Here is a 27,428-nt window from a genome sequence, read left to right as displayed (position 1 = left end):
CTTCCCAAACAGTTCTGCCAACTGGAGACCAAGTATTCAAACATAGGAGCCTATGGGAGGGACTCTTTCATTCAGATCACCACAAAACCCAACTTCTTTTTTTGTAAATTCCTAGAACTCTGAGGTAGTGCTGGGGACCTTGACCTTAGAGGCAAGAACCTTAATAATCAAAAAAGGACAACATACCCATTCTGGGGACAAACTGCCTACCATTCTGAGATGGTACATTCATTGGCCGTAATTTATTTGCGCACTGAATGCTTCCTACTTACAGTGAGGATAAAACAGACAGAAATCTTCACCTCCACAGAGCTCACAGCTCAGAGAAGGAGGGAGAAAACAGACTAATTAGAAGATGAAAATATATGTTAGGCATAAACTAAAAGGAAAGAGCATGTGGCCTTGGTTAAGAAGTTGAAGGGAAGCCACCAGCACAGCTAGAGCATAGTAAAATAGAGAAAGCCAGGGGTCTCTGGCCATGAACACAGTTCTCTGGTGAACACAGTTGTCACCTCAAGACTATCTAGTAGATACTAAAAATTTGTTTAGCTATAGAAAAATGCAAACCCTTGCCTACATTCAGTCACTATTCCTCTATGCTGTTAAGATTTGAGTGGGATGGAAAGAGCGGTTTGTTTGTTTGTTTGTTCAGGTCCACTCCCCCCCCCCCCCCATCTGAGAATTCCTCTTAGGTGTAATGCCTTAGTGCATGAGCACAGAAAATCAGGTTATACAGGCTCACTGTCTGGGGCACACAGATGGGAGAGCACGGGTTGCCTATGCTAGAAGCCAATTTCCCCTCCTGAAAATTTCGACAACAAAATTTGACTGTGAACTGCCAGACACCTGGGAGCCCTGCAGACCACGTAGGCAATATGCAGTCTGGACCCCTGAGTGTCGAACTCTCAGGGCCAGAAAACAAGCCCTGCCCTCATTGTGCATCTCATTTGTATCTGCCAGCCAGAGAAACCAGCTGACCAGAGACACAGCCTGGGTTTCCTGAGGGTTGATCCATGCCTTGGCTCCTTATTGGCTGACAGAAGACTAGAGTTTCAGAACAGCAGTGAAGTCCTATCTTCCTCCTCTCCTTCCTCCCCTCCTTCCTCCCTCTTTTCTTCCTTCCCACCTACCCGCCAGCCTTCTTCCCCAGGATTTCCCAGGCTGTATCCCCTAGTGAGGAGCCCAGGAAGTAAGTCTCCCTTGGGCCTTGTGGTGACAAAAGGCTGAAAGCAGGGTAAAGTGCAGCTCGTTTTGGCTCACAGTTCGAAGGGTACACTCAGCAGCAGACACCCGAGACAGCTGCGCACATTGTATCCCAATCAGGAAGCCGAGAGAGATGAATGCCATTGCCTATCCAGCTCTCGGGTCAGCCTGGACCTCAGCCCATGGAGTGTCGACACCCACAGTAGTTAACCAAGTCTAGAACTCAGCACAGGCATGCCCAGAATTTTGTTTCCATGGTGATTCTGAATCTTATCAAGTTGACAGGATAAACCATTACAGGCCTTGTATGCAGAGCCTAGATAGATGAACCATCACAGGTCTTGTAATCAGATCCCGAGGAGGTATCCAGGCCTTCCAAGGGTCCCTCTCACCCCTGTTCCCATGCCTGGAGCTTTCATACACCTTCCATCCTATTTCCCCTGCTGCTTCTCAGCCACGTAGCATGCCTTGCATGTATCCCTCATAGTCTCTATTTTGAAAAGGGTGATAGTCCTCAAAAATGGCACCTGCATGCTGGTGCCTTGCTGGGCACAGCCCACAACCTCTGTTCCATACAGCGCTACCCAGCTCCCTACAAAGAGAAAACTCAGTTCCAATCAGAGGCTGGCAGAGTGAAGTGAATGCCTGGTGTGTCTACGACTTGGCTGCAGGTGTCACCCAAATACCCACAGCCCCTCACAGTCACAGGGACTCAGTGACAAGAGTGGATCGGCACCAGAACTGAGGAGGAAGACTGATCGCAGGCTTGTCTGAGGGGTCAGGCACTGCATTTGTCTTCCTTAACTATAGCTAACGGTGAGGGGGGAAAGGTGGCTGGTTGCAATTTTATATGCCTTTCGGCTTATCAGCTGTCAGCAGCCAAATGGAGCCATTAAGTCTGAATTGCCTGAGTCTATATCCAGTTTCTGAATGGCCTGACAAACATAATTGCTTGGGCAGGGGCATTAATGGCGCCTGTGTGGCCCTCTGATGAGCTCATTGCGGCTCCCAGTGTTCACAGTATTTGTCATAAGGGGACTGGCCCTCTCATCTCCATCCTTTCCTTTCTACAGATGTGTATCTGTACGGGGCGCTTCATCTCAGTAATTGGAGCTTCAGCCCGAATGGTCCATGTGTGTCCCTCTCCCTTCCTCCTAGGTCCTCAGCAATCTGCAAAACAACATGGCAGGGCCCTTCCCTACTGCCTGTTAGGAAGCGAGTCAGGAAGCATTTTGTACCATGGGAGCCATCACCCCATTTGCCTGATGAAAGCTGAGAGCTCTCCAGTGGGGCGTGGGGCTCAACACGTTCAGAAAATTTTCTTTACACAAACCCGAGACTCATTAATGGGGAGCTGAGCTCAGAACACTGTGTCCAGATTTGCAGACACTTAGAAATAGCTGTAGGAAGAGAGATAGCAGGGGAGAGAGGCACTCTGAAATGGTCACGTACTAAGGACCCGGGCAGCAGGTCTCCCCACATTGTGGTAGCTGGCATTACTAGAAAGGAAGATGGATGTAATTCTAACCTGGCACCACTGACCTGCCTTCAGCACCAAGGCCTGCGAGTGGGTAATTATCTGTAAAGAGGCCCCCAGGGTGAGCTGGAGAGTCCTAGCAAGAACATAAACACGTTCATATTCTTTGCTGTGTAATCCCACACCCGGACGCTGTTCCTCAGAAGTAATTCAGAGGAAAAAAGAGCCAGCATGCAGAGATGTTTCTACTAGCATTTGCTATCAAAACATGTCGCTCAAAGCGACTGTTAACGCACCCAAGGACCCATGAATCCATTTGAAGAGATCTTGGTGGCTCTTGGGCCCTGAACAGGAATACTGCTGGCTACCGAGAAAAATGTGTTTGCAACAGTCAGAAAAATGAAGAACACAGATAGTATCTTATTTGAAAAATAATATATGAAAACTTGAGAATCCATGAAAAAAAATAAAAGAATATTTGCAAATATGACAGGGACGCTATACCCAGGAAGTATCTATAATATGGCTACTTAAGAACTGAACAAGAGAGCCTGGTGGTGGTGGTACACACCTTTAAGTCCAGGACTCAAGACAGAGGCAGAGGCAGGCAGATCTCTGAGTTCCAGGTCAGCCTGGTCTCCACAGCGAGTTCCAGGACAGCCAGGGCACTCAGGGAAACCCTGTCAATAAAATAAAACAAACTAAGCAAAATAAGCAAAATCAAACAAAATCCCCCTCACCATTCTGGCTACTACTAGCAAGATCTGAACAATGACAATACCAGGTGGCCTGCCAGTGTGCATGGGGGAAGTCACATGGGACGCCACCCCTAGATGAAATTATAGGTGATTAAAACTTCTCCCCCCAGAGATAAGCACCCTAAATGATTACCTACTCCCTCATGGTCAGCCCAAAACATAGTCACATAACCAACGGTAAATGGATTCAGCAGCTTGAATTTGTACACTTATTTATTTATATACATACATACATACATACATATGTATATACACACATGCATACATACATATATACATGCATAATACATATATACATACATGCATACGTACATACATGCATACATACATATATATATACATGCATGCATACATATGTATATACATACATATATACATGCATACATACGTACATACATACATACATACATACATACATACGTATATACATACCTTTCTGGTATTATCTTGAAATCTGTAATAGTGGTGTGTTTGTGCACATGTGTGCATACATGTGTGTGCCTGTATGAATGTGTATGTGAGGGTTGCATGTGAGTGTGTGTGTTTATATGTATCATGGAGGCCAGGGGTTGCCACTGATGTCTTTCTCACCTTTCCACCTTCTCTTTTGAGACCAAGTTTCCTGTGGAACCTGGAGCTTGCTGATTAGTTTAGCAAGCCCATCAGGGGGTCTCCTGTCTCTACCACCCTGTGCTGAAATTATTGGCACACACCACCATGCTGTACTTTAAAAAGAAATTCTGGGGTCCAAATTCAAGTCCCCATGTTTGCACAAAATGCACTTTCTCAACTGAGCCATCTCCCTAGGCTCATCACAGTGTTGGATATAAGGAGTTAAAGGCCTCCAAAGAATGTAGCCCATCTTGACTCAAAACCCTAGAATGCTGAACTGGGAGGTAACCAGCTGATGACTGGGAATTGAGCCTATGCCCAACCTCCCAACTTCCAAGACACCATTTATCCTTTGGAGAATGCATTTACCTTAAATTCAGACTGCACAGTGCAGGGTGCGGCTCACAGCCCAGATCAGAGCTGAGCCTGTTTGTGTTAGCTGTGAACACCACCTTGGCCAAAGCTCAAATCCCTTCTGGGTTCCTCATTAGGGGTGATGAGATGATGTGTGGATGTCTAACAAAAGGCATGGAGAGGATGCCTGCTATGGGGCCAAAGAGAAGGTGTGTTGGGCAGCAGGCCAGGCACCACTGTCACTCTTGGCTGGCCTAGCCCTCCCCCAGCAAGGCCGTCTGCAGCTGCACTCTCCCGATGACCTGCCCTGTAGATGCCAGGTTTCATCTTTACACCATGGCAGGCCCTGCCCGTCCTTCCCTGACTAATTCATGGCTAGACTCATTCCTTCTCCTCACCCACGTGCACGCCAGTGCCACATCACAGGTGCTTTTCACAGCCAGGCGTTTGTAACCAGCGAAGAGACTCTTTGTTTACACTTAAAGACAAGAGAGACAGAAAGAAATGAAGAGTCACAAGTCAACAAAACTACATTCTCCCATGCCCGGCCCAAAGGGAGGGCTCTTTACATACTTGGCATCTTTCCCTCAGAGCATGTGGCTCTCCTGCCCTGGCCCCATACCCAGTTCCCCTTCAAAGCTCTCTGCCAGGGAAACCCCTTCCATCTTTACACTGAAGGTTAGTTATACCAAAGATGATATTCAGGAATTTCTCGTAAATCCAGTCCTCCTGGGCACATCCCATTAGAGAGAGTGAGAGAATGGTACCTCAGGGGAAAAGATGCAATGGAGAAACCACTGTGAAGAGCACCTTGGACACAGACAGTTGGTTCCATGGTCTCCTTACAACCCCTCTCAAGAGCTTTCTCTGCCTCAGTAACAACTGTAAACTCCCTTCTTTGGGCTGCTTCTGGGTACTACCAACGAAGCTCTGCACTAGTCAGAAACCTCGTTATAGGAGCTGCTGTGTAACGGCCATCCGAGTGTGAGCATCATAGGAACCACTGTGTAACGGCCATCCGAGTGTGAGCATCATAGGAACCACTGTGTAACGGCCATCTGAGTGTGAGCATCATAGGAGCTGCTGTGTAACGGCCATCCGAGTGTGAGCATCATAGGAGCCGCTGTGTAACGGCCATCCGAGTGTGAGCATCATAGGAACCACTGTGTAACGGCCATCCGAGTGTGAGCATCATAGGAACTGCTGTGTAACAGCCATCCGAGTGTGAGCATCATAGGAACCGCTGTGTAACGGCCATCCGAGTGTGAGCATCATAGGAGCCGCTGTGTAACGGCCATCCGAGTGTGAGCATCATAGGAACCGCTGTGTAACGGCCATCTGAGTGTGAGCATCATAGGAACCGCTGTGTAACGGCCATCCGAGTGTGAGCATCATAGGAACCGCTGTGTAACGGCCATCTGAGTGTGAGCATCATAGGAACTGCTGTGTAACAGCCATCCGAGTGTGAGCATTATAGAAACCACTGTGTAACGGCCATCCGAGTGTGAGCATCATAGGAACTGCTGTGTAACAGCCATCTGAGTGTGAGCATCATAGGAACTGCTGTGTAACGGCCATCCGAGTATGAGCATCTAGCTGGGAAATAGAGTTCCATACTCCATGGTATCATTACTGCTCTGTCTCTCAGCCCACTAGAAGGGACAAAGGACATATCTAAAAGCTAGCTCCTGTCAGTTGCCACCAAGCAGGCTGCCTGTCTTGTCAGTCAAAAGGGTTCCTTCACCTTGAGTCAAGGCAAAAAAAAGCATACTCTGCACCCTCACACACACACACACACACACACACACACACACACACACACACATACACACACACACACACGCCCTCTAAACACAGAACCATCTGCAACCTGACTTGTTCATAATTAGATTTTTAGCACATAATTACAAAATTAATGGATTAATTATAATTTATTTGCAAATCACTAAACATATTACTCCAAAATATTTTCCCTAAAGATTATTTTGGGTCGCCCAGGGTAAGATAATGAAAAGGACAGTTTAAAAAAATAGGAAATGCACAACCAGCTGCCTAATTAAAGATAAAATCACATCAGCCTCCGTGTTCACGGAGCTAACCCTGCCGCCCGCCCGCCCGCCCGCCTGCGGCGTGTAGGGAAACATGGTCCGTTTCTTCTCACAGATCTCTAAGTGCCACCATGGTAATGTGTTATTCCTCCTGCTTTTCCCTTCTTTGTCTGGAACAGCCTCCGTTTGATGGTGAAGATGAAGATGAACTGTTTCAGTCTATAATGGAGCACAACGTGTCCTACCCCAAATCCTTGTCCAAGGAAGCCGTCTCTATCTGCAAAGGAGTGAGTACATCCGGTTTCTTCTCCCGTGGTCAACCATGAGGGCTGGCCAGGGAAATGCCCTTTCCATACCTGATGTTGTCTTTGAGATAGGGCCTTGCTCTTTAGCTCAGCCAGCTCTGAACTCCCTATGTGTACCCCAGGCTGACCTTGGACTTGTAATCTGCTTCCTTAAAGCTCTCCAGTGCTGAGATCACAGGCACGTACCACTATGCCCAGCTTCCGCTCCAGCCTTCTAAGAAAGGCACTAGAACTATCACAACGTATGCATGTTACTGCAAAGCTTGGTGACATGTGAGGCATAGAGGAACAGAACAGACTCACATTCCAGTACTGTCCAAACATCTTGACCCATGCTCTTACTCTGTGCACTTCAGTTCCCAGCCCATCTCATAGCGTTGCAGTGGGGCTGGGACGGCACCAGAATTAATGGTAACTCAGTCAATGACGTGATAGCCATGTAAGCATGAAGACCTGAGTTCAGTCCTCGGAACCCACATAAAGCAGCCAGGCATGCTGGCATATGCTGTTGAAGTAAAGGCAGGCAGACCCTGAGGCTCACTGGCCAGCCAGCATAGCTCCAATCTGTTCCAAGGAGGAGCAACACCCAAGGTTGGCCTCTACACACATGCAGACATTCATACACCCTCTGTCTTCCACACATACATATACCTACAGTCACACAAATAAAGAAATAATCACAGGTCCTTGGAGAATGCTAATCCTCATATCTGTGACAGATTATCCTTTCTCTCTTAAAATATACATATTAAAAATAGGTATAGACATATCAGTTAGTTTTCACAGAATGGAGGCATGCACATAAACTGTACCATGGTCAAAGACAGAACCCTAGATACCCCCTCCTCTCCCTTGATAGTTGCTATCGCCTACCACCCCAAAATAATCAGTATTGACTACACAGATGAATCTTGCCTGTCTTGGCCTTTGCACAGGTGAGGTTCATCAGCATATGCCCCAGGTCTGACTCTTTACCCAGCATGGCATAGTCAATGTGGCCACATCGCTGTGTATGGCCACATTTCCTTCTTCCATGTTTGCTGTGTGGACACTGAACAGTCCTTCCCTGTATCCCACTCAGTGCGGAGGGCACTTGCATTGTTTCTGCCTTGGCTGGAGGCTGTTATAAATAGAACTGTTTTAAACCTTCTGGGTCCTTAGCCAGCTCTCCTTTCAGGGAAATGCTAGCAACTTAATTGATCTTTAGTGGCCATGATTAAAGTTGCAAAGTTCCTTTTTAAATGTTATCAAAAGAGAGTGTACCACACTTGGTGTTGCCTATTTAGTGTTTGAAGGTCAAGGCTAAGCTGCCTGTGGCACCTGAGGAGCTCCTGCCGTGGAAGAGCCCAGAGTTGGCACTGCCCTCCGAGTCCCACATCAGATACCTTGAAACGAACCACTTGCTATCTTTGCTGCAATGTGTACATTCCAACCCCGTGAGCCTGATGATATTTTGATCCAGGCAATAAAGAGGAATGTGATGCTCGCCACATACAGCATCCGTGTGATGCAGCATACAGCATTCGTGTGATGCAGGCCTGCAGTACTCTCAGCACACATGATTTCCCATGACCTCATGTTAAATCAGGCATTCATATAAATAACATGAACGTCTCTTCTTCCCTCCCTCCCTCCTTCCCCTTCCAGTTTTCCCCCCTTCCCCTTTGACAGTGCTAAGGATTGAACCTAGGGCTTTATACCCTGTAAAGGTGACTCCTTACTACTGTGACATGTCCTCAGTCCCCCTCCCAACCCCCATCTACATACAAGGATGCCAGGTTCAAAAAGCACTTGATACATGCAGATACCTATTTGAATTTCCCTCCCATTCGATCATCGGTTCCAACTGCTTCCTTACTGTGAAAATCGCTGCACAGAGGCCACACTCACCACCCCACATGTGTGTTTCTTGGTGGACTTCCAGAGCCTCCTCAGGCGGCACCGCCATCTACTCGGAGGCAGAGCTGGCCGGGGAAGGTTCTGCCACTCATCTGTCTTTGTCTGCTTCTCTCTCTAGCTTATGACCAAACACCCTGCCAAGCGGCTGGGCTGCGGGCCCGAGGGAGAGAGGGATGTCAGAGAGCATGCCTTCTTCAGGAGAATCGACTGGGAGAAACTGGAGAACAGGGAGATCCAACCACCATTCAAGCCCAAAGTGGTGAGTCTAGGAAGGCAGACCAGTATCCTGAGCTCTGTGACCCTGACCCTGGACATGGCTGCCCCTTCCCTTTCTCTGGGCGGTAGGAGGCTGGTGACCCTAGCCTTGGCAGAAAGTAAGGATAATGGCTGCTCAAATACCAGCTCCAGATGGTGCACAATCCTAGAATCTGATAGCCAAAGTGAAGACAGAAAGACAGACACTTACCCTCCAAAGGATGGCCACAGAATACACGGGCCATTAGCCAGCAGCCTGCACTGAACACCAGGATACTTTACCCTGCAGAGATTTCCTTGCCTGGTCCTTGACAGGACTCAGGTCTTAAGTCTATCTCCTAAATCCGCCTACTCTCCCAGCCTCCCCTCATCCTGCCCCACCATGGGGCCCTGGAGCACACCTAAATCTCTATAGTCCCACAGGGAGAATCTGAACACAGTGCCCACAGTGGCCTCTACATCCACAGTACAGAGTGGGTGGCCACCTCCAGTGCCAGCACTGCTGGCTTTATTCAGCTTCTATCGTGTTATTCCCATCCCATTATATGACAGCCCTGTTCCTGGCACTTTTCAAACATTTAGTTTACATAATTCTGCCAACAGCCTGGTGAGACAGAAGGGCATGAGTGTCCCAGCTTTGCATTGAGAAAACCAAAACACATAGAGGCTGACTAGCTCACTAGAAGACATAGCTGGCAGACGCGGGACGGATGGGTTGGGTCCTTTGCACTAGGCTGTTGGTGACAGCCCTGCTGCTTCTTCTGGTAGTGAATGGCAGAAGGGCAGAAACCCTTCTCAAGGTTTCTGTCCCCAGAACTAAACTAAACTGAGTATCTTTAAGATACTAACTCCTCGTACACCCAGCCTGCCATTCCATGCATCTGCCCAGAGAGCCACCCCTTCTAAGTCTCAGGCCTCCTGAGCCTCTGTCCTGGTACTCTCCAGATACTACTGTAAGGCAAGCTGCCATGGTCCATGGCCAGTGTCAGACGTTTCCACTCTGCTACCTGATCAGCCCCGATCTGTCTCTAACCAACCTGCCTGAGCAGGCCAAGGGGACCCTGCGGTGCCAGAGCTGCAGTGCAGGAGCTGCGTATCCATCCTCGGACGTGCCGTGTGTCCTCTGTGCCAAGAATAACACTGGCAGTGGCCAGCCCGCTGGACTTTATTCTCCTCGGACATTTTTAGCACAGACAGAAGACAAACTAAAATTAATCAGGTCAATTGACACCCCCTTCCCCCCCCCCACCCCCCAGCCAAAAAGAATGCAGAGACAGAAGCCAGGTCGAAAGGGAGACACAGTTCAGGGAGGAGTGAGAAGCAAGCAGGGCCTGATGCTTTGTTTTGTCCCAAGGCAAAAGAGGTCAAGCAGAGAGAGACAGTGAGGGAGTTCTCGGTTACATGCAGGGCAGCAAAGAGCCTCCCTTGAGCTCAGTCCCCCATCCCACCCCCAGGCCACAGGCACAGAGCAGTCACCTCCTAATCTCAGGTGAGGAGCATCATGCAAGGGTCCCTAGGGCGTCACTCTGTCTGCGTGGCACGGTGCTGGTATGGAAATAGCACACCAAGAAGAGTTCAAGGGTTGAAAGGTCATTTAGAGAGGGAAGCAGCTTAGTCCATGCCACCATCTGGTCAGCACAGGTAGCGGGGAGAAAGGACTGCAGACAGACGGCTCTGGGATGTGGTTTCCCAGCTTCCTCAGTGAAACATACCTCTCTGGTCCACGGCTCAATGGAAACTCAGAGGAGTCTTCAGGGGGAAAAAAAAGCAACAGGTAGTTAGTTCAAAGAGGAGTGAGCAACACAGGCCCCTGTTATAAGCATCCAGACAATGTGGCTGCCGGAACCTCTGACTTTGTCCATGTCCCCACGGTGAGCCTGGCTTTGAGAGCCCATGGTACCCCCACCTCTGAGCAGCCCTAGCAGGCCTGCCTAGCAACCTTATCTTCGGGGCTTCCTGGTGGGTTTCTAACAAGCACTGAAGACCCAATTTTCCTGAGATCTGCAGGATTAAAGGCCATTAGCTGTTCTCCCATTTGTACTGCCTTGGCTCCCATGGAATTAAGCCTTTACTTATTGTCAATTACCAGCTGTGGACTGCCAGCGCTCACAGTATTGGCTGCTTCTGGGCATCTCATCTGTGCTTGTAGATTCAGGAGTCTTTCATCCTTGGTTTTGTTTGGTTTTTGGTTTTTTACCTACCTCTTAACTCTTAATCCTCTGAAGAAAAATGATTCCAGAATCATTGGTCCTGTGCTAGGAGGAGAGACTTTACACAGCAGGGCAGATCTATAGGAACCAAGGTTCCCTGGGTATACAGCCTGTTCGTTGTCTTTGTTTGATCAGTTAAGTAGCAACTTAGGTGACACTAAAGTTAGCCTTTAGACCAAAGTGCCATGCAAAACGTGAGGTATCACAGCAAAAGACCTCTTGTTTGTTTGTTTGTTTGGTTGGTTGGTTGGTTGGTTGGTTGGTTGGTTGGTTTGGTTTTTTTTGAGACAGGGTTTCTCTGTGTAGCCCTGGCTGTCCTGGAACTCACTCTGTACACCAGGCTGGCCTTGAACTCAGAAATCTGCCTGCCTCTGCCTCCTGAGTGCTGGGATTAAAGGTGTGTGCCACCTCTGCCCAGCTGTTTGTTTGTTTGTTTGTTTTTAGCAAAAGACCTTTTATAATGCACTCCATCAGCAAGTTCTATCCAGGACTCTCCGTCTCCCACTAGCATTAATGTCAAGACCTCCGATGCTCCCGTGGCTGGCCTTCTGTGGGCGGCCACTCATACAAGAGCAATGAACAAGAGTGGTGGGCATCAGATATAAGGACACTACTTTCCTGTGGTGTCAGCAGTGAGGGAAGTATTTGGCCTACAGTGACCAGTGACGAGAAGACCCGATTCTCAGGAGAGCCATGCCTACCTCCCAGAGGCTACCACGAACCACCGTAAAAACAAAGTTAGCCCTAGGGTAAGCTTTCCTGTGCTAACTTGTTTTAAAATCAAGATAAAAGCAGGCCGGTGAGCTTTCCCAACCCGTAAGTGAAGCTATTAGATAAATGTCTCTTATCTTTATGAGAAAAACCACCATCCAGGCCAGTCCCAGCGAGCTTCTGGGCCATTTCTCCTGGTGTGTTAGTCATGCAATGAAGTAGCCTCCTCTCCATTTCCCCACCTAAAGTCAGTAGTAGTGTATCCAGATACCACAAGCATACAGTTAATTGATTTTTTTCTTCTGTTTTTGAGTTCTGTTCATTGGCACACACACAAAAAGCACAATCACTCCTTTCCAGACAAGCCAGAAATAGCCACTGTTCTGGATGGGATATTAGAGATATTGTGTGTTAATCTGCAAAGTCAGCACCAAGAGCTAAACACTCCTGAAACCACAGGTAGGCGGAGCATTTTCAAAATGGGCCAATTTCTCAGAGACAGCCTTTCTTGAGAAATGACTGTAGTTACTTCATCAAAAGGAGGTAGGAAAAACTAGAATAACTTTCACTGGAGCATTGCCATCCCCATAGCAAGAGCCAAAGACAGTGAGACCAGCAGGCATAGGCATAGGTAGCACAGCAAGGATCGGGCACAAACACGGGTTCTTTCCCCCACCCCACCGCCATAAAGGAAGGCAGCAATAGGGATGCTCTCAGGATGGTGTCCGCCTTTGAATGACATCATTAGCTTATTTAGAGAATATGGTGATGGTTTGGGGTTGGCAGTTATTTTAAAAATTATTCCAAAAGAATTTCTCTGACTTGTGAAAGAGTTGGGGATCTGGGCATGGTGGCAGCACTCCGTGATGCCAATACTCGGGAGGAAGACACTCTGAACTATATAGTGAGATCCTGTTGTGAAAGGCCAAAGGCCAGGAGTGTAGCTCAGAGGTACAGCGCTAGACCGGCATGCATAGGGCCCTGGGTTCAATCCCAGCACTGCAAGGAAAAGGGAGGGGCAGGGAGATAATATAAAGAATGTCTACATTACATAGATCCCCTAGATGTTAATGTTTCCCAGGCTTGCTTTGTCTTCTTTTTGATTTGTTCTCTGAACTCATACTCACAAACATGCATGCACACACATGCATACACACACATACACACATGTGTGCACACATATACACACATGCACACACATATACATATACATATGCATAACACACTTACATACGCGCGCGCGCGCACACACACACATGCTTTCCTATACCACTTGAGATTAAGTTGCTGGTGTCTTGCTTCCTTAAACATAAATAATTCTGTGCATATTTTCTAAACTTGAAGACATCTTATGGCATGGTGTTCTTTTAATAAGGAGTCTGCAAAGTTACTTGTAGGGAGCAGTAGCTACCCAGGTGAAGGAGGCTGTCTGTAGAGACTGTCTAACGGAGAGAATGCCTCTAGCATCTAATCAGTCCTCTTGAGTGGCAGGCAGATTCATTTTCCCCGTCTTCCCATTGAGCCAGAAACAGGGATGCTAATTAAATCTGAGATTCTCGAGACTCAAGGAGCTTTGCTGACAACTTAAAAACACAAACCATCCTCGGGGACGGAAGAAATCACATCATGATGTATTAGGTTTTGATTTAAGCCTTTAAATCCTCTTCATCTCTGAATGGTGAATTAGAAGCAAATAGTTCCTATTCTTTAATAACCATTCACCCAAATCTTTTTCTGCTTATTAAAATGAAACATTTTAAATAATAATAAATATAAATAAATTGTAAGCCTTGGAGCTTCTGTGGTTAACGACATTGTGTATACAGACCCAATCTGACTCAAGTTGATGTGTTCACTTTGTCCAAATGTCAAGACCTAACAATGATGGTATGGTCATTGTACTACTGCTGAAAAGAGAATTTTAAATCCTCTGGCTCTGACCATTAGTACAAAGAAAGGCTAAATGGAGTGCACGTTTTTATCCCATAGAAAATAACACTTGGAAAGGTTGAACCTTCTCCCTCATACATGCTTGGGCTTTTATACTTTATACATTCAGGAATGTGCTCATTGAAAAGAGCCAGATGTGGTAGCACGCAGCCATTCTCCCAGACAAGCAGATTGTCCTCTGGCCTACATGAACACAGACTGCTCATTCACCTGCATGTATACAAGTGTACCTGTTTGCGTACACACACATACCACATGCACATGCACACACACACACATGCACATAAACATACAAGTGCACTCACTTTCTTGTTTGTTTTGTTTGATAGTGTTTCTCTATGTAGCCCTGGCTTATCTGGAACTCACTATATAGACCAGGCTAGCCTCCTTGAACTCAGAGATCTATCTGCCTCTGCCTCCCGAGTGCTAGGATAAAAGGAATGTGCTATCATGCTTGACTAAGAATGCACTCGTTCATGTGGATTTACATCCTGTATCTATCAACAAACTCATGGATAAAATTAGATTCCTTCCAAACAGCATTTCCCCTTCCTGAGATAATGTTCTAAGGCAATAGGCAAGCTGAGTGTGTCTAATGGTGTCCATGAAACCAAAGCCCTTCTCTAGTCCTTCATCCCAGGGAATGTTGGCCAGAAGTAGAGAAAGTCTCGGTATCTTTCAGGCAGTTATTACCATTAAAATACTATCCATTTACAGCCAAACCATCAGCCAAGTGGTAAGAATAGAAAAGGAAAGATGGCCTCCCCCCAACCCTAACTTCTAGTCCCACAATTCATGACCTTTTCTGTGACCTTCCAGAATGTGACATGCATGTGTAAACCCGTACATAAGGAGACAGTATGGCATTTTGCATCTTGCATCTTTCACTTAGCAATATACTGCAGAGGTTCGTGGGTTCACGGCATTCTCCATACAGCCGTTCCTGATTCTCGACATCTCCAATTCCTCTCCTCTGTCCGTTCTTATTCTCCAGACTTTCTGTACCAAAATGCACTGGCTTCAGTGGGCATCCAGGCCTTCGGTGAGCAGAACCTTGAGTGACTAAGCAAACTAACCTCACTTTTCACCATTAACCGTGTGCAGCTGCTTGCCCTCATCGTGCATCAAGACCTTCCCTAAGCATGCTGACCTTCATGGAAAGGGCAGACAAGTAGCCAGAGGCCCCACCCCAAAGGCTTCTTCCACACAGTTGACCTGGCCTCCCAGGAAGAATAAGGCAGGTTACCCCAGCCTGTGTCTGCCACTGGCCATTTAACCCACACAAAGATACACAGGGAACTGTGCAGAGAATGGGTGGTATTCTCATAAATGTTCAGACTGTACAACACAGTGCTATAGTCTTCAATATAGGTAAGCATTCTCCCAATGCCGAGGACAGCCTGCCATATCTAGCAACTGTAAGAGGCCCTCCCGGGACCCCTACATTTTCTTTTTATTTCTGTGCTTTCGCAGCTAACCTCTATGCTTCATTTGTTCTGCACTCTGGCTATCCGTTTGGGATTTGTGTGATTTTGCTTCCCAGTGGTCATCGTTCTGTAACCACTCATGTTTCCATGCCAGTGACCATGGAGCTGTATCTAACACTCCTGGGACACCATAGAGTGTAGACCCACACATGTACCGCTGTGCACAGTGCCTCTAAGGAGTAAGACTCACAGGCAAGAAGCCATGCCCCGCACGCAGCACAGCTCAGTCTCCTCCCTCCACTCTGTCATGGAACAAAAGGGTCTGGAAGGCTGCTTGCCATGCAGGATGTGGGCACAGAACTTTGCAACCCAGATCCCATCTAGGGTCTACATCATGCTATGCTCTGCAACATCTTTACTATGTGTGATTCCTCCTGAGTTCACTTTACTGATTGGTTAATTTACTAAATGGGTGATATCCTGGTTCCTCTTCTGTCACTGTGATAAAATACCCCGACAGAAGCAACCTAAGGGAGAAGGGGTTCGTTTAACTCACTGTCCATTATTTTTGGCAAATCAAGGTGGCAAAAACTTGGACTAGCTGGTCATATCCAGGATGAAGAGAAGAGAAAGAGTGCATGCCTGTTCATACTCAGCTTGTTTTTCTCGCTCTTACATAGTTCAGGATGCCTGGCTTAGGGAATGGTGTCACCCTCAGTAGACAGAGCTTCCTCAGTGTAATCAAGATAATCCCTCATAGACTTATCCACAGGCCAACCTGACCTAGATAATCTCTCATTGAGACTGCCTTCCCAGGTGGTACTAGATCATGTCTAGCTGATGATTAATGATTAAAACTAATAATTTGGGTAGAGATATCAAAAATGACAAAGATTTTAATTCCTTAATGAAGAGATAAGAGAGAAGGCAGATTGCTAATAGCATTTATTCATTCTTCAAATATCATCTATTTGCATGCAGGGCTATTGGTTCATGTTTATATCTTCTCTCTGTATAACGTCTCATCATTTAGAAAGACCTCACACATGCTAGGTCCTTTAGCTCTCACCAGAGCCTTGGAAGGTGGGTGGTCACATCCCCATTTTACCTTTAAAGGGACATGCAATGAAATTCCTAAAGCTACACCTGGGCCTCTTGATCTTTGGCCTGGTCCTTCACTCTGCTGTCCCTCCTCAAGTGTCAGTACTGAGCATTAGACACAAGCTGTTCCCAAGGAGACCAAGGGACCTGCCTGGGTTCACACACCAGCTCCCCATTTCTCTTCTGAGTTTGTCCTGGGTCACATTTCTGACAGAAGTTTCCACTAGTGAAAGTTGTTGGGGGCCTTTGGAGGTGAATATCATGTCTATTCATTCCAGAGGCATTGTTCATAAGATTATTTAGCTGCTTTGAAGGTCTAGTAGACTATATCTCAGAGGTCACAAACAACCCAGATTTGCCTGTTGTTCTAGCTGCTATTGAAGACTGTCCTTTAAATGGCTATAATAATTTTGGGAAAACATCTGCAGCCAAGCCAGCTTCCTATGCCACTCATTAACTTGCTGATCCACAGATGCCACTTGGGTGCCCCCTCCCATCTCTTATTCCCTACACTGCTCCAAGGTGGCAGCTCTCTACCCATCAAATTGATGATCTCAAGGCTGGGTCACAGGCAGTGAACAATAGATTCTTAAATATATTATCTTCTGCACAACCATCCAAAGAAATCTGATTGCTATAATCCTTATCTGGTTTTGCTGGTAGCATTTAAGATCTCTACATAACATCTTTAAATAGTAGTTCAAGATCTTCTCCAGTTTTCCTAAAAGAGATTGTCTGTTTCTGGGCCTGGTTTTGCTTAGAAGCATAGAAAGTTCATTTTTGAGATACTTTTTCTCAGTGTATGATTAATTTATATTTTTTACAATATGAGATTTATGATTAAAATATTTCTGCTGCCTTTTGGGATATCATTCACTCTCATATGACAACAGTCGGAATAAGACAACTTCTGAGTCTTGTATTTCATCTTCAGACTCAACCCCCAGTTTTACAAAGGCTGTTATCCCCATTTCTTGCTAAGTTATAGTCACACCCCTCATTGCTTTTGTTTGAGGGGGGGGGTTGGTTTGGGTTGGTTGGTTTTGATTTTTTTTTTTTTTTGTCTCATGGTTGATATATTTTAATTTCAGTGATTTAATTTTTATTCTCTGAACTCAGCCTGCTCTTTCCTCTGGTCTCTTTACCTAAATTGAGTCAGTTTAAGAAAAGCCTTCATTTGCCATAATATGGTTTCTCTCCCTCTCTCGTTCTCTTTGAGCAATGGAAAATTCCAAGGAAAGTTGGGGTGAGAGAAGAGAAAGGCGTCTGTGGTGGGGAGCAATTCTGAGACTAACAGACACATGGCCTTTCAATGTGACCACAGAGCAGGGATTTAATTTACTGGTGATCCATGTTTTCCCCTTAGCTACATAGTCTTCAGTACTGACACCATGAGGATTCAAAGAGTTTTTCCATCCCATTACAATTTTTGGCTTTATAAGCACTAGCTGCCTTAGCAATAACTTTTCTTGGAATACTAGCTGCCTTAGCAATAACTCTTCTTGGAATAATAGCTGTAGAATTTGATGTGCTCTTCCCACCCCACCTTCCTCAGTGTTCACGTGGATCCTCTTTGTAGGTTTTAAGGACTCTTTGGCAGTAGATCCCATAGTACTAAGAAACTTCTCACTGCAAACTAATTTGTGAGCATCAGAGAGACAGTATTCAAATAAAGGACCACACAACATAAACTTTTCAAAGAACAAATCCATAAATGCAATGCTAGACAGGCAGGCAAATAGAACATTTACCTTGGCTAGCCTTGCTCTGCCTTGTAGAGACACATATTCTCTCTCTCTCTCTCTCCCTCTCTCTCTCTCTCTCCCTCTCCCTCTCTCTCTCTCTCTCTCTCCTTAGAATCTCCTTCTTGCTCTTCTTTGCATTGTCAGTACCAGAAAGTTGACAAATGATGTCTTCTTAAGTGTTCTCATGCCCACCTTCTAAAAGCATCCACAGTAAATGCACTGCACTTGAGTTCTTCCAGGTAGTTGCTACACATCCATCACCAAAAGGGAGTGTTCCTCAAAGCCAACCCTATAGGGCTATATAACATTGCTTACATCATTTTTCTTTGGCCTTCTACAAATTCTCCATGCTCTACTCCCACACATGGTTGCTTTTGCCTAATTTTCATGCTTGGCCCCTTCACACCAACCACAGGACCTCTCATTACAGTCTAGATATATGGAGTCTAGTGTTTTCCAACAGATGCACTATTGATATTTTGAGCCAATAAATATTTAAGGGAATGGGGAAATCATTCATCTTAGGATATTTAGCAGTATCCCCCTCTAACCACTAGTTGACAATGGCATCCCTTGTCCAAGTTATGGCAATTTTATGAAAATGGATTTCCTGGAGGAAAACTTTTACCTGGTTGAAAATCAAGTCTTACCAAAGAGACAACTTTTTCTTTAGATGTTTATATCATTGCAGTAGAGTTGACTGTATTATCTTAATGGAAACCAGCTTCTGTTGTTCATGTGATTTATGAATCAAAAATATAGACTCCTGATTATTTCCTGGGAAGAAACAGCATTTCCTTACTTGCTTCCTACAGAGCCCTTTTCAGTGGTATCCTCTGCATGTGGCTCTGCCTCTGCTGACCTTTGCTTTGAAGTGCTTTGGATTCTTGCAAAGAAAAACATCATGGGAATATACAGTTTGAAAGCCAAAGTTTTGTGGCTCCACATAGAGGAGCCAGACTAAAATGTAGAGGGTGCTTCATAACCTGTATGGACTCCACAGAGTGACTTGAGGACACTCTGTTCCCCACAACATAACAATATAGAAGCCTACCCTAACCATGTATGCACCACACACACACCCAGAGCCACCCCATCACTGAAGTGTAAAATGTCCTTGAGTTCAGAGTACAGTGGCTATTTATTAAATGAAAATGATATTGGGAAAGGACACTGTTGATTTTGAAGACCTTACTTTGAAGTTAGCATATGTTTTCTATCTCCACAGACACTGAGAAGTGTGTTGTATTTACTGCAGGGAAAATGGAAAATTATAATGAAATGGGTTTCTCTAGAAAACCCATTGGGGAAGTAGGTGAGAAAATACAACCCATGAGCATGAAAGATCTTATTTTAAAGAAATAAATAATGTGTGTTGAACTCTGACCAAGCGCACATTAACCTTTGTAGTGTCATGAGGAGGGAGATACAGTTCCTTTCTCAACTCTACAGAACCTCACAGGTTACCTAGAACTGTCCTCTGTTAGAGAGCCAAGAATTCCGCATTAGGTTAAAATGTATGCTGACTTAACATGAGTTCATGTTGCTCCAGTTATGCTACCAGAAGATAAAAGAGTGACGGTTTGCAGCATGCTCTGCATCATTAGTAGCATCAGTAAAACCCCAGTTCTTCCTTGGAAGCCCCAGAGACTTTGATGTGCCACAACCTTTCTAGGTATTTGGAAAAGTGGGGATATTCCTTTCTTTCCTTCCTAAAAGGAGTTTAATGTTTTGCAAGGGCATCATGCAATAAGTGTTGTATAACTCTAAATTGTATAATTGACTACGAGTTGAGTAAGACTCCCATGCACTACTGCATAAGCAGCTGGCTGGTTAGACAATCACAGGGAAGCTATGCCAAAAGCCTCCATTTGCAAAGAATGCCTTGGTGGATCCTAAAGGACGATAATATTCAAGACAGATCACAGACTTTATTGTGCCTCCTCAGGGTACCTGTGCATATCTTCTCCTGTCTTAAAACTATGCTGTGAATGAGCTCCATGTTGACTTGCCTGCCACTTGACCAGCTCTATCCAGTTATGCATAATTCTTGCTTAGGGCAAGAACTCATCCCCTACATTCTCACTGTACCTACCCCATACTGCTTTAAGATTACTCTGAGAGCTAGAGTTTCTAAAACATGCCAGTTACATGTCAAAGACACACAGCTTCTGTCTGATTATAAATATTACTACAAAGAACCAAATATGAGACAGTAACCACACCTTGTCAATTCATGGGTACCTACAGGCACAATCAATAGCATGGCCTTTTCAACATGGAGCTATGACAGATGGCCCTGTGTGTGCATCATTCATGCTAATAGCTCTGCTTGCTCAATGAGGTAATATTGAAGAAAGAGAGGCTGTCTTTTTGCTATGTTGTAAACAACAGTGCATTTCCATTTAGGATTTTCATTCTGAGAATATTCTCAGAATTATCATATGAGAAGAATTACAATCAAGTAACTATCTGTTGTTTGCTATGCTTGGCTTCTGATTCCAGTAGGCCTGTAAATCCTCCAAGAGTCTTCCTGCCCAGCCAGGCCAATTTCCCTGTGGCACACCCTTCCAGGCTCTCAGTAAACGACTTCTGTGATTTGTATCTTCTGACTTTTTCTTTTTTTCTTTTTTTTTCCCCTACAGTGTGGCAAAGGAGCAGAAAACTTTGACAAGTTCTTCACGCGAGGACAGCCTGTCTTAACACCACCAGATCAGCTGGTCATTGCTAACATAGACCAATCTGATTTTGAAGGGTTCTCGTATGTCAACCCCCAGTTTGTGCACCCAATCTTGCAAAGTGCAGTATGAAACTCAAAAATGAAAGATCAAATGCCTCCCCAGCCCCCAGCATCCCCAGCAGTGGGAAATGATCCTTAACCATAAAAATTTAAGGCTATGGCCTTGTATTTTGTTCCACACAGAGGCCTGGAAATTCTAGGGACATTAGTCAATACATGATCAACTTTTTTCCTCACCCCCCAACCAAAAGCATTATCTTAGTGGATGATGACATAAAGTACAGAGTATAGTTTAATTATGTAGAAGTCATGTCAGCTACAAGTTGATTCTTCCTAAAAAAAATCAAAGCGACTTGGACCCTATTTTTTTTGTACGATTTGATATATTCTCCATACTTTCCATTTCTTGGATTTTCACTATCAGAATCGACCAGAGATAGTAAAGTGAACTCACCCTAACTCAAGGAAACTCAAGGAAACACTTCCACCCAAGATGTCTTTGGAACAAAAGAACAGGAAGTCCAAAGAGAAAGCAAAGAGAGGTTGGGGGCTCATATATTCAAGACCACATAGCTTCTATTCTCCTTTTCAATGGAAACAGTCCCTAGACTCAGAGAGGGCAGGATGAACCTGATCACTGTTCCCAGTCATCATAGCACAACCATAGTGCACAGTTTAAGAAGGAAAGAAAACTTCAGACAAATATTCACTGAATCTACCATCTGTAATCCCCTGCTTGGTTGATAACAATCTCTATAACTCATTCTTTTTAAGAGGCCAAATCATCTAAGGACTTTGCTAAACAAGCATGTGAAATCATTTCAGATCAAGGATAAACCATGTGTACGTTCATTCTAATCTCTGGGAGATGACTCTTCAATCCAGGGTGCCATCAGTAATCATGCCACTGTTCACGAGTGTTGTTAGCCAACCCCACACACACAATATTTTGCTACCTTTGTAGGTACCCTTCCTAAGAAGCTGAAATGTATGACCCCATCCCCCCCCCTTTTTTTACTATTTATTTAATAAGCTGCAGTGTCGTTTATGGAAGTACAATGTATAGTAATTTAGTCAAAGTATTGACTAGCCTCAGTCCCTCTAGATTGATTTTCCTCCTTTCTCTCGCCCCACATCCACTTAGAGATGAAAAAGAGCATAGTTTGGGTTCCCATTCTCAGTTCCTATTGAACGGCACATGTGGAACTGTAGGATCAAGATACTTTATGCTGATATCAACTCAAAGATGTTGTCTTGCTAGAAGGATTTTAATATGTTTTGCGAGTGCATCATGCAATGGATTTTGCATGTTTATAATAAACCTTAATAACGAGTTAATCTATATTATTGATATAATTGTATCAACTATAAAGAGTATTATGATAATTTTTATAAGACACAATTGTGCTATATTTGTGACGCTCATGTTTCCAGTCTGCTTTAAGATTAAGTGTTAGCTTTATTCATTGCTGCTGGGCTCTCACCCGCTACTCCACACACTGGCACTCTATCAGATATATTAATTTTTTAATGTAGATGTAATTTTAAAAATGAATGGCTACTTTACACGTTTAACTAGGGTTTTACTATATATGTGTACATATGTATATATATATATATATATATTTGATTCTACCTACAAACCCCGGTTTTGTTTGTGGGGATTATTTTTTGAGATAAGACTCTGTTAACTTCTTCATGTTATCCTCTGTTCAAGTTCCTTTATCACCCCTTCTCTTGGGGACAGCTGAATATATTTAATTCCAGTATTCCTGATATGTTCATATATATGTGGCATTGTTACAGCACCTAGGCTGAATTGTGTGTGTGTGTGTGTCTGTCTGTCTGTCTGTCTGTCTGTCTGGTACTTTTCAGCCTATGTCTTTGGGGTCTCTAGGGATGAAGGGGTGAGAGAACTCCTTTCTGTGTGTGCATATGGACACCCAAAAATATGTAGTCTGTCTTTCTGCCCCAGAATAACTCACTGTGTACTTCAGAACACACAGAATCCTTGAGACAAACTTTATCTCCATGCCTGTGTAGAGCCATCTCTGAAGCTGTTGCCAACAGACTCTCTTCAGAGGCACATACTGTCTTAAAGCGGTTCCTAGAACATTCCGGTCTTTGAAGAGCATGCCTTTGTCCAAATGCCTCCTAATACAAGGTGTTTAGAAGAGGCAGGCTTCTGCAGCATAAAGGATAAGTGAAAAAGGAGTTCCTACCAGTCCTTAGAGAAGGCACCTCTATCGAAATCATCTCACAGCTAGGCTCTCCTCTTTGTTATTCTCCACCTATCTGCTTGACAGTCACATACCCTGCAACCCACCAAGAGTCTTTGAGATACGGAGCATAGGCTGTTCTGAAAATCCCTAATCAGAAGGAGATATGGAGTCGAGAGTGGGCCAAACCAGAAAAGAGCAGTTTCTTCTGCAATCTTTCATGAATTCTGGACTTCAGACCTCAAAAAGTGGGGAAGGGTGTCATATATGGATCTCAGAAGTCAAGTTCACCATCTTGGTAACCTAGCCTTATCAAAAACACTGTACTCAGTCCAACTGTAAAGGAACTGGCTTATCAATGAGCCTTGGAAGTGAAAGCATTGCTCTTCCCAGGTGGGACAGCAACAGGAAGCTGAACCTCTCAAAGTGGGGGAAACCACAGAGAAGGAGCACAGGGTTCGTAGACAATCCACCCTGAGGTGCCAAGCTGCCTGACTCTCATGCCAGTAGCAGGCTTGGGTTCTTCCTTAAACCGCCAGCATCCAGCTCCGAGTGATTCAACTTCTCTAGAAAATGTGTGCGGTTCCTTGGATGGCTTGTACGCTTAGAGAATACCCACCAACATTCTCACACTGGAGGAGGGAAATAACAGAGCCACAGACCAGCAATTGCCTAAGGAACAGAACACTGGAGAACAAACTTAGGAGAGATGATAAAAATTTAAGGACGTGTTCATGATGCTGCCTATTCTATACACTGCTGAGGGTTAAATTCAGATGAAGGCTAGTACTTTAAAGATCTGGACAGCAGAGACAACTTTTGCTACAAAACTAACTCACCTGGATAACCACTAGCAGCTGTTAGGCAGGATCAATTGATACTATTCTACATCCTTGTCCCACTTCACAGACCTTGTATGAAACAGGGCTACAGGGAAACATCTGCCATTTGAACTGAAGCAACCAAGCAGGAGGCCAGAACCAGGAGGGTGCCTTGAAGGGTTTAATCCCCAGGGGCAGGGGTGGGAACTATTTAGAATGTACCTGCTCTCAGGCTGTGCCTGCATTGGCAGGGTCTGTGGAGGAGAACCTAGCACAATCCAAGTCTCCACAGGGACCCATCAGGCCGTGACCCAGAAAATCCATTGAAATAATTTTGTATTATATTCCCCTGGAAGGTGGCCATTTCCCAGGAGCAGCTCTTCCCTGTTCCACCACAGGCCGGTGGGCTGCTAGCTCTGCCTTCAGTGTGGCATCTAAAGTTACCTGGTGCTTGGGTTGAATGGAAAGAGCTGGAGTATGCTGCCAGGTGCAGCCCCAGGAGTTAATGGGAGGCTTACCCCAGGCAGCAGCTAATTCAGAAGGCAGAAGAGAAGCCCCAGGAGCTAAACTGATTGCCCTTCACCCTCCTACCTCTGTGGCCTAGTTTGAGCTAGTAGCCTTTTCTTTAATTTAGTCTTTTTTATTAGTAATTTGAGAAACTCAGGAGGCCCAGAGTTTTCCGGAAGCTTGGTCTGAGATGGTCACGTGAAAGATTACCAGAGGCCAGTATTAACCCTCAAATGTTGCTGCTCACAAGCTCCAGTTCTTAGCAAATAAATCATGGTGGCTTGCCAACCCCAAAAGAGCCACTCATCGATGTATCACAAAGAGGAGGAAGCAGAAGTCAACACCATTAAAGAGCAGGGTTTGAGTGCACCCAGGAAGACATGGAAGGTGGTGGAAAGGTTGTGTTAATCTGCATGGGCTTTCCACTGGGGGTCATTGTGCAAATGGAAGTTACTGTTCATCAGCCTTCAAAGGTGTGGCTTTTTGCCAGATACAACCTTTTGTTCGTTCTCAGACTCTCCCAACTGTAACAAGTCCTTTGCCCAGAGCCGAGCCAGCCAGCAGACCCTAGAAGCACTTAGTTCCATCTTTATCCCTCTGATAATTATGGCTGCTGAGACTAGGTCCAGAAGTCACGAAAACAACCAACAACGACCTGCCAGCTTCTGCTCAGCAGAGAAAAATAGGAAGGGTTTGTGCAGGGCTTTATTTTCTCAAACGCCTCCACAAGGCAACACCACCTGACAGTCATTTTCTCACCTTGGTCTTATGAAATCATCTATTTCTTGTGTGTACATGTCACGCTGTTTCCTGTTTGTTTACAACCCTAGAAGGGTAGGGTTACCTGTCCCCATGCCACGGCTGAGCACATCAGTCACTCTCAGGAGATGCGTGCTGAGCCAGGGACCTGAAAGGATGCTGACCATGGGGGGTTGGGGGGACAATAGCAAGGAAGGAGACAGGTCCTCTGGTTAGCAGTGGGTCCACACTAACATGACAGAGTGTTAGGAAACTGGTTTTAAAATTGTTTTCCATGAACTGCTGTTAACAAAATGTGCTGGACAGTCAACACCCCTGCCACATCTCACTGGGCCAGCGTAGCAAATCTAGAAGAAGCAGATACTTTCTGCTGTCAGAATAATCCAGAAAATCAGGAAAGGGTGCTTGAGGCATGCACAGACACAGTGTTCTAGAAACGGTGTCTAATGCTGTCCCAGGGATGATACAGCAATGGTTAAAAAGTGTGGTTGGCTCAGCATTCGTGTGGTCAGGTGTCAGTCAATGAACAGAAGACACACCAGGTTGTTAAACAGCCTTACTGTGACCCTCCTCAGAAGCCCACAAGTTCCAAAGACTTTTTTTAACCTAAAACAAGAAATTAACTTATTAACTCCAAGAGAGTACCTGGGTATCCTGGGCTATTTGTACTTTTTTATAGAGGACTTTAATAACTCAATTCTTTTCAAGTGAGTTTTTAAAATAATAAAAATTTCATAAATTTCCAATTCCATGCAACTTATAGGAGGATTTCACCCAGGTTGGATAGAGCACCCACGATCTGCATTCCCACAGCGGGATTTTCCCGTGCTAGTGAGGTCTGGAGTCCACATTGGATTGGCTGGCATTTCCTAGCAGACACTAAAGATAGCTGTGCAAGGTTTAGCTATCGCTCAACTGTGGGGATGACGGCTTTATAGCTCCCCTTCCTGATACAGCCCCCGGAAAGGATTCTTGGGGATCTACAGGACCCCACTCTTCACTGTAAGAGTCAGAGCAGGAAGGGGGTGCTTCTTCAACTCTGGCTCAAGTCCCCTCTGGTCTCTCAGTCTCTCGCATTTGATTAAAATGGAGAGATGCCCTCTAAGGATTCTGCCCACTGGGCAATTCAAGCCTCCTACCCCGAGAAGAGACAGCGCTGAGTGTGCCTGGGCATCTGCGTCCATGCCCATGGATGTGAGTAGACAGAACCCTACTTTTGAGAAAACGCCTATCCAGCCCACTTTGTAAGAACCCCCTTTTTCTAAACTATGACAAAAGGCGGCTTTGCACTTTCTGATCAAACAACACTGTCTTTTGTCTCCTGCTTAACTTTTAAGACTATTCTGTGACCGACGTTTGTAGATTTTTTTTTTTGTTAATATTTTGCCTGGAAAAATGTGACTCTCTCCTTGGGAGGTTTAGTAGACTAATAAAAATTATACATGAAGGTGGTTGCTATTTTGAGGCTAAAGGTTTTTCTAAGAATCGCCCTCGTATCCTGACCGTGAAGGCTTTTCAGGATACCTTTTATAGACGATCAGATGCATTCGAGCTGTGTTTCCTACATGATTTCTGTTTTGTTTTATGAAGGACACGCCATGTTTAAATCTCTCATTGGAAAAAAAAAAAAAAAACACCATGCAAAACCCCAAATTGGTTTGGAGGAAGGAGTGAAGGTGGAGGCTGTTGCCCGAATGGGCCTTTACTGATGAGCCAGGGGCTGATCCACTGCTCGTTTGGTTACTGGGCAGGTGAGGTAGACATGTAAATTACTGCCTAGCTTTCTTGGATTTGTGTAACCTCTACTCTCCGTTTGCATGATCCGCTCTGTTAGATGCATTCATTGTAGTTCGGAAGCAAGCGTGTATGAATAAAGATACTGATCACTGCTGAGTGAGCGGCTGTCATTTGCACCCCGTAGCAGTCTCGCTCACCCATGTTTCCCACCCAGCGTTCTTTGAATGGCAATGGCGTTGACTCCGGACACATTCCGTAGAACACTTTCGTCTTTTCACCCATTTCAATGGTTCTCTATTAAAGCCTCTTTAAAAAAAAAAAATCTCAAAATAGCTTTGGGGACTGGAGTTAAGAGCATTCATTGTATAGTCATGAAGACTGGAGTTTTGATCCCAGCACACACAGCAAGCAGGGCGTCCCACAACACTAGCACTGATGGATCTAACACCTTCTGGCTTCTGAGCAAGCCTGTGTGAGAACCCCCCCCCCCACACACACACACACAAATAAATGAATGAGTGACTAAATGTATTAAAAAGAAATCAGAATGCTGTGCGCTGTGCCAGTGAGATGGTTCAGTAGGTAAAGTC

At 45.3% G+C, this 27,428-nt stretch overlaps 1 protein-coding gene across 1 annotated transcript in view; it reads left to right on the top strand.

Moving 5' to 3' along the window:
- The window catches only part of Prkca (protein kinase C, alpha), a 410,502-nt gene extending 383,508 nt beyond the window's left edge, over positions 1 to 26,994 (top strand). Inside the window, exons 15-17 of the mRNA NM_011101.3 lie at positions 6,632 to 6,739; positions 8,775 to 8,915; positions 20,701 to 26,994. Coding sequence (NP_035231.2) covers positions 6,632 to 6,739; positions 8,775 to 8,915; positions 20,701 to 20,865 — 414 coding nt within the window. The 3' untranslated portion in view covers positions 20,866 to 26,994. The remainder of the gene's footprint in view (positions 1 to 6,631; positions 6,740 to 8,774; positions 8,916 to 20,700) is intronic.
- The last annotated feature ends 434 nt before the right edge of the window (positions 26,995 to 27,428 follow it).

The sequence above is a fragment of the Mus musculus genome, chromosome 11 (genome assembly GCF_000001635.26).
Source record: "Mus musculus strain C57BL/6J chromosome 11, GRCm38.p6 C57BL/6J".
Taxonomy (NCBI): Eukaryota; Metazoa; Chordata; class Mammalia; order Rodentia; family Muridae; genus Mus; species Mus musculus.
Note: the sequence above shows the minus strand (reverse complement) of the source record. Positions and strands in the feature narration are given on the sequence as shown.